We start from the raw sequence: 8130 nt of genomic DNA on the forward strand, positions 1-8130 counted from the left end.
GGTTGATTTTGAGGCTCTTGCATTTCCAGTGATGGTAAAAGTTATCCGGGCTATTGGAGAGCAAACAAGACAAAACATTCATGCCAATAGAGAATAAATACGGGGAGAGAGGGTCACCTTGACGAAGACCCTTCGCTCCTCTAAAGTAACATGTCAAAGCTCCATTAATCTTGACAGAGAACCGGGGCATAGTGACACAAGCCCTAAGCCACTGCACAAATTTGTCAGGGAACCGCATTTTGTTAAGGGCAACAAAGACAAAGTCCCAGTTAATCGAGTCAAGGGCTTTGTGAAGGTCAATCTTTAAGGCACATCTAGGCACACCTGATTGACGCTGATAGCCTCTAAATAATTCTTGAGCCCATAAAATGTTATCCGAGATGCTTCTCCCAGGAATGAAGTCTGATTGCGAGGAGTGGATCAGTGTTGACATTAGAGGTTTTATACGATTCGCAAGAATTTTTGCAATACACTCGTAGGCAACATAGCATAGGGAGATAGGCCTATAATCTTTCATGTTAGTTGGGATTAAAGTTTTCGGAATTAGGGCAATTGCAGTGGAGTTAATTCCAGGGTTCATTTGCCCCGAATCAAAGAAGTGTTTAACAGCCTTGCAAAAAACGTCCCCAATAATGTCCCAAGTGGATAGGAAAAACTCCACATTAAATCCATCAGGACCAGGGGCACTATTTTTCTTCATGGTCTTGAGAGTACTGAGAATAATTTCTGGAGTAATCCCCATCAAAAGAAGACTCGCCTGATTGTCAGTTACTTGAGCACACTATAAATATCTCAGATCAATTTCTTGAAGAGGAGGAGGAGACTCCAAAAAATTAGAAAAGTATTCTACAGCCACATTGGCAACAGCTTGGTGACCAAACACAATTTCACCATTGTTATTTTCAATGGATAAAATTTTGTTCCTATTCCATCGACCCTTGGTTTGGTTAAAAAAGAACTTGGAGTTATTGTCTCCCAAGTGAAACCAATCAACTCTAGCTTTTTGTTGCAAGAGGTTTTCTTCATTTTCAATGCATTTATCGAGACTTGCACAAGACAGAGTTCAAGGGGTCCATGTCAATGGCTTCCTGAATTTCTTGCAGATTAGTACGAGCGATAGAAACATTGGTGTGAAGATTACCATGCTGTTTATTGAGAGTCTTTAATTCAACCTTGACCTCCTTTAATTTACGGCATAAAATGCTCATCGGGTCCCCAGAGCAAGTATAGGCCCATCCTCGCGTCACTTCCTCCTGGAACCCTGTTATATCTCTCATAAAATTAAAGAATTGGAAGGGCTTACGTATCTTTTCAAGTTGTATAGGTATGTGGAGCAATAAAGGAGCATGATCCATGATCCCCTTGGTCTTAACATGGACCCAGCTTTCAGAAAATTCATGGAGCCAAGCTGCATTACAAAGCATTCTGTCAAGGCGCCTATGGACCAAGTTATTAGGGTTTTTGTTCGACCACGTGTGGAGAGGCCCTATAGTACGAAGATGGGCAAGGCCAGCTTGTAAGATACTATCTTTAAACTGTTGCATATCTGGAGTCCATTGTTCTCTACCACCAGCCATTTCCTCAATTACAGCGATGTAATTAAAGTCACCACTAACCACCCAAGGAGAAGTGATATCCTGAGATAGCAGTCGTAAGTTGTTCCAAAGAGGGACTCTTTCATGGGCCTTATTAAAAGTGTAGACAACCGTAAGAGTGAAATGAAGTTGTTTCTCAATATGAGTAACTTGACAGGTAAGATGTTGAGCCGATTTGGAATGGAATGTGACAAACCATACATTCGGGTCCCAACCAAACCACACTCGGCCGTTATCATGATATTCATAATTAAATAACCATCTCCAGTTTCTATTAATACGCTTTGAAACTGCAACACTATTAGTAATTTTAACTTTTGTTTCAAGACAACACAAAAGAGAAATTTGATTTGCATTAATAAAGTCCTTGACTTCACGTTGATGAGATTTCTTATTTAAACCTAACATTCCAAGTGCCAATATTCATTGAGAAGGATGAGTTGCTGTTTTAAGACCAGCGAGTCTCACACTTTTCTTGCCCTGAGCTTTTACTTGCTAACCATTAGCCTTGATGTCCGCATGATCAGTAGAAGAGTCAGTGGGAGGTTTGAGTCCCAGAATAATAGATATGGAAGGAGGTGAGGTCTTTCCTTTACATTTACGACTAGTAGGGGGTACTTCACCCTCCTCCAACTCATTAAGGGTCCAAAGGGGTTGTGGGTTTCAATAGGTTCCTCAAAATCTTGGGTAGCAACTTGATAGTCCTGAGATGGATCCTGGGACTTTGCATGAGATTGAGTAGTGTGCGCGTTGGGCGCCTTGTCTGTGCGCAGAGCTGGGGACTTGACTGCGCGGTTTGAGGTTCGACGGTGGCCTGACGATTGGTAACAATCTGAAGCCCTAGGTGGGTCCAGGGACTCAACAGGCGAAACTTGTGTTCCCTCTGGATCCTTTTGGGCAGATCCACCCACATTACGATCCACATCAAATTCATCCAGATTATCTTCATTGTTCAGGTTTGCAACTCCACAGTTTGCTAAAACAAAGTCATCATCAATTGTGACATCACAACCGAAAAAGGTTCCAGTCACTATTTTAGTCATATCATTATTCGCCACAAAGTCTTCCATTCCTTCCTTGTCTATCAAATCATTCTCAATGACTTCTGTGTTCTCAACAGTGGTTCTAGTACTGGACCTGGTTTTTGCACTCTTGGTTCTTCCTTGATTTTTGTTGACAGTGTTGTTTGGGTTCTTAGCCCGAGGTGGTTCTCTATCAGGGTTATCTGAGCATCTAGAGAGGGAGTGTCCAAACGCCTTGCAAATGCTGCACGAATAGGGTAATTGAGAGTATTCAACCTCCACCCTAAACTTATCTTCCGCTCCTTTGCTATTGAGTAAAGGAACCATAATATAAGGAGGCCTCCGAGAGTTGTACTCGAGCTCCACCAACACTCTAGCAAATTTCATAGGGAGGAATCGACTAGTGGCCTCATCAAATTTCATCACTCTACCAATAAGCTTAGTAATCATAGAAACTCCAGAGCTTGAACAATAATACGAAGGTGGGATGTTTCCCAACTTAATCCAACAAGGAAAGTTGTCAAAAACATTTCTTTTAAATTTCGAACTCTCCATCCATGGCTTGAGAAAAAGAAAACGACCTCCCATTTGGATATAATTAAGATTCAACACTGCTTTCATATGCTCAGTAGTATCAAATTTAAAAGTGAAATAGCCCTTCGTATTATAAAAAACATTAAGCAAGCCACGTTTTTTCCACAAACCCATAGCTTGTTCTCTAACAAATTTGAAGTCAAAACCTCCCCCAATGAAGTGCCCTATGCAGCTTGTGTCCCATTGTTGGCGAGCCTGAACTAAAAATTCTCTTGGAGGTATCAAATTCAAAGACCCATCAGGATTATTTGAAAATGCAACCTTGTCTTCAAATGATGGATTAATATTTGGTATGGACTGTTTCACAAGATCACTCCAGGTGGCAATTTTTTGACCCACATTGTTGGGGTCCTTAGAACCTTGTTCAGCCCCAGCTGCCCCAAACGCCCCAATACTGGGCATATTCGTATCAATGTTATGTTCCCCAATAACATCTTCATTTACAACTACATGACTCGCAATACTTACAACAGCATTATGTTCACAAACTAAACTTAAAACCCCATTTTTCACTGCAAAATTATCTAAGAGATTTTCGAGTGATTTTGAGGAATTATCAGAGCAAGTACCTTTGGAAAGGATTCTTGAGGCATCCAACTGATGAAGTAGCCCCCAATGGCAATCTGTTCTTGGCCTAGAGACCTCAAACTCTCGGGCTGCTGCAAAGAATCATCCTCAATAGCAATCCCATCAGAACTTTCTTTGGAGCTCACAATATTATTAGAGGGACCATGGTCACTCCTAGTTGAGCCTCCATCTCTAGCCAGTAAAGCATTACTAACAGGGCGAATGGGGTTAACAAAAACCTCATCCAAGTCCACATCCTCTAGAAATCTAGCACGGTTAATAACAACAATCTCCTCATTGTTAAGGAAACCATGGCCTAACAAAGAGACTGAGTCATCCGAGTTCAAACTTCTAGAATTTTCAGAATTATGTGACCCCATAATGATGAGAAAAGTTAAGGCAAGTGGGTGTTAAAAAGAAGGGTAGGAAGAGTAGAACAGAAATAAAGAAGAAGAAATTGTGTTTGCAGAGACAGAAGTGGAGAAGTTGGCCGGAAAGAAAATTGGAGAGAAGAAGGTTGAAAGAAAGAGAAGAAGGAACCGCTGGGTAAAAGCTAAATGGATATTATATCTGGGTAAGAGTCTGCATGGCACGGAAAAATGAATAGAGGAATTACATCTTTTTCGAATCCTTTTGCACCAATAAAAAGGAAGATCAAACGTATTGGATATTAGAAAGTTGTTTTTTTTCCAAAAAAATAAAAATGTCGCAGCCAGGGCTGGCAGCCAGTTGAATCAATTTATCTTATCAAGATTTTTTGCCAGTTAGTGCTACCGTGGCAAATATAAAAATGATAGTATTATTTACATACTTCGTGATGTGGGTCGCCATTCTTAAATTTCGTTCGTCTTCCCACTAGAGTGTAGTTGATTATAAGTATTGAAGATTAAGTTTTTTGTCATTATGTTAAAATAAATTAGGCTTTTTTATTTTTACATTGAGGTTAATTGGACCTATTCTTCATCCATTCGACATAACTCAACATTCTATTATTCGATTAGCATTAACCATACATACATAAGAAATATTCATATTAATGATTGAAAATTGAAAACTAAATTGAAATTACAAATTTTAAATAAATAAAATTGGAAACTATGTTTAAAATGTAAATATCAAATATGTATGAGAGTATTTGTTGAAGTGTATTTTTAGAAGTTCGTTCACGGGGAAGGACTGATCTCAATACTATTTCCAAGTCTTTTATCTCTTACAGTTCAGATGTGTGAAAAAGAATTTGATAGATGTTTTAACTATCTACTAGTTTAATCTCATAAACAAATAGAACTAAATTTGATAGATGTTTTAACTATCTACTAGTTCAATCTCATAAACAAATAAAACTATATACTAAGTGCCAGAAAAATTAATCCAAGAATCGAGGTTCTTCAACAACTATAATGAATGTCTAATTAGTGTACCTTGTTAGCTAAAAATAGTTTTACATATGTTTATAAAATCATCTCCCAAGGTAGATTGAAGTGCCTACAACTATCCACTGAACGCAACTTCCGTGTTCATTCAAAGTACAATTATAGACTATTAAAAGCCAAGAGTTACCAATTTCACAATTGTCATATCCATCTCCCGATATAATACTTAAATTGTGTTTACCATATCATGTACTATAATTACAACTCCTCTCCCGATTCATTATAACTCCTAAAGATTCAATTAGAAGTTATCTAGTCCTCTAATTATATAAAGCGCTAAATGACAGATTAACAAACACAAGAAAATCATAATACAAGAAAATTAAACATATTGGATATAAGATCATTGATGTAAAATAGAAAGGAAGATTAAATGTATTGGACATAAGAAAGTTGTTTTTTTTCCAAAAAATAAAAATGCCGCAGCCGGGGCTGGCACCGGGTTGAATCAATTTATCTTATCAAGATTTTTTTTTCAGTTAGTGCTACTGCAATAAATATATGTCTTATTAAAATTTTATAAAAATGATAGTATTATTTACATACTCCGAGATGTGGGTCGCCATTCTTAAATTTCGTTCGTCTTCCCCCTAAAGTGTAGTTGATTATAGATATTGAAGATTAAGTTTTTTGTTAAAATCTTAAAGTACATTAACCTTTTTTATTTTTATATTGAGATTAATTGGACCTGTTCTTCAGTCATTTGACATAACTAAACATTATATTATCCGATTAGCATTAACCATATATACATAAGCAATATTCATATTAATGATTGAAAATTGAAAACTAAATTGAAATTCCAACTTTTAAATAAATAAAATTGGAAACTATGTTTAAAATGAAAATATCAAATATGTATGAGAGTATTTGTTGAAGTGTATTTTTAGAAGTTCGTTCACGGAGAAGGACTGATCTCAATACCATTTCCAAGTCTTTTATTTTTTACAGTTCAGAAGTGTGAAAAAGAATTTGATAGATGTTTTAACTATCTACTAGTTTAATCTCATAAACAAATAGAACTAAATTTGATAGATGTTTTAACTATCTACTAGTTCATTCTCGTAAACAAATAAATCTATATACTAAGTGCCATAAATAATTATCCAAGAATCGAGGTTCTTCAAAAGATATAATGAATGTCTAATTAGTGTACCTTGTTAACTAAAAATAGCTATGATAAAAATGCCGCAGCCAGGGCTCGCACCCGGTTGAATAAATTAATCTTATCAAGATTTTTTGTTAATTTAGTGCTACTGCGGAAAAAATATGTCTTGTTCCAATTTAATAAAAATGATAGTATTATTTACATACCCCGCGATGTGGGTCGCCATTCTTAAATTTCGTTCGTCTTCCCACTAGAGTGTAGTTGATTATAGGTATTGAAGATTAAATTTTTCGTCAAAATCTTAAAATACATTAACCTTTTTTATTTTTACATTGAGGTTAATTGGTCCTGTTCTTCGGCCATTCGACATAACTCAACATTCTATTATCCGATTAGCATTAACCATATATACATAAGCAATTTTTAGATTAATGATTGAACATTGAAAACTAAATTGAAATTACAACTTTAAAATAAATAAAATTGTAAACTATGTTTAAAATGCAAATATCAAATATATATGAGAGTATTTGTTGAAGTGTATTTTTAGAAGTTCGTTCACGGGGAAGGACTGATCTTAATACCATTTCCAAGTCTTTTATCTCTTACAGTTCAGATGTGTGAAAAAGAATTTGATAGATGTTTTAACTATCTACTAGTTTAATCTCATAAACAAATAGAACCAAATTTGATAGATGTTTTAACTATCTACTAGTTCAATCTCATAAACAAATAAAACTATATACTAAGTGCCAGAAAAATTAATCCAAGAATCGAGGTTCTTCAACAGCTATAATGAATGTCTAATTAGTGTACCTTGTTAGCTAAAAATAGTTTTACATATGTTTATAAAATCATCTCCCAAGGTAGATTGTAGTGACTACAACTATCCACTGAACGCAACTTCCGTGTTCATTCAAAGTACAATTATAGACTATTAAAAGCCAAGAGTTACCAATTTCACAATTGTCATATCCATCTCCCGATATAATACTTAAATTGTGTTTACCATATCATGTACTATAATTACAACTCCTCTCCCGATTCATTATAACTCCTAAAGAATCAATTAAAAGTTATCTAGTCCTCTAATTATATAAAGCGCTAAATGACAGATTAACAAACACATGAAAATCATAATACAAGAAAATTAAACATATTGGATATAAGATCATTGATGAAAAATAGAAAGGAAGATTAAACGTATTGGACATAAGAAAGTTGTTTTTTTTCAAAAAAATAAAAATGCCGCAGCCGGGGATGGCACCCGGTTGAATCAATTTATCTTATCCAGATTTTTTGTTAGTTAGTGCTACTGCAGTAAATATATGTCTTGTTGAAATTTTATAAAAATGATAGTATTATTTATATACTCCAAGATGTGGGTCGCCATTCTTAAATTTCGTTCGTCTTCCCACTAGAGTGTAGCTGATTATAGGTATTGAAGATTAAATTTTTTGTCAAAATCTTAAAATACATTAACCTTTTTTATTTTTACATTAAGGTTAATTGGACCTGTTCTTCAGCCATTCGACATAACCAACATTCTATTATCCGATTAGCATTAACCATATATACATAAGCAAGATTCATATTAATGATTGAAAATTGAAAACTAAATTGAAATTCTAACTTTTAAATAAATAAAATTGGAAACTATGTTTAAAATGCAAATATCAAATATGTATGAGAGTATTTGTTGAAGTGTATTTTTAGAAGTTCGTTCACGGGGAAGGACTGATCTCAATACCATTTCCAAGTCTTTTATTTTTTACAGTTCAGAAGTGTGAAAAAGAATTTGATAGATGTTT

General features: G+C 35.2%; 1 protein-coding gene across 1 annotated transcript; it reads right to left on the bottom strand.

Annotated features, from left to right (window-relative positions):
* Positions 1-1037: 1037 nt before the first annotated feature.
* Positions 1038-4158, bottom strand: LOC141679232 (uncharacterized). The gene is made up of 3 exons (XM_074485736.1): positions 3810-4158; positions 2096-3723; positions 1038-1637 (listed from the first exon to the last, which is right to left on the bottom strand). The coding sequence occupies exons 1-3, from the start codon at positions 4156-4158 to the stop codon at positions 1038-1040; spliced, it is 2577 nt and encodes an 858-aa protein (XP_074341837.1).
* Positions 4159-8130: the final 3972 nt, after the last annotated feature.

This window comes from Apium graveolens, chromosome 8 (genome assembly GCF_009905375.1).
Source record: "Apium graveolens cultivar Ventura chromosome 8, ASM990537v1, whole genome shotgun sequence".
Taxonomy (NCBI): domain Eukaryota; kingdom Viridiplantae; phylum Streptophyta; class Magnoliopsida; order Apiales; family Apiaceae; genus Apium; species Apium graveolens.

Excerpts from the sequence above, each read along its gene's own strand:
- LOC141679232 (XM_074485736.1), bottom strand. The coding sequence starts at position 4,158 with ATGGGGTCACATAATTCTGAAAATTCTAGAAGTTTGAACTCGGATGAC. Across the intron at positions 3,724-3,809 it reads CATTGGGGGCTACTTCATCA|TGAAAAATGGGGTTTTAAGT; the intron begins GTTGGATGCCTC and ends ATAATTTTGCAG. Across the intron at positions 1,638-2,095 it reads TGCGGACATCAAGGCTAATG|GATATCACTTCTCCTTGGGT; the intron begins GTTAGCAAGTAA and ends CTGCTATCTCAG.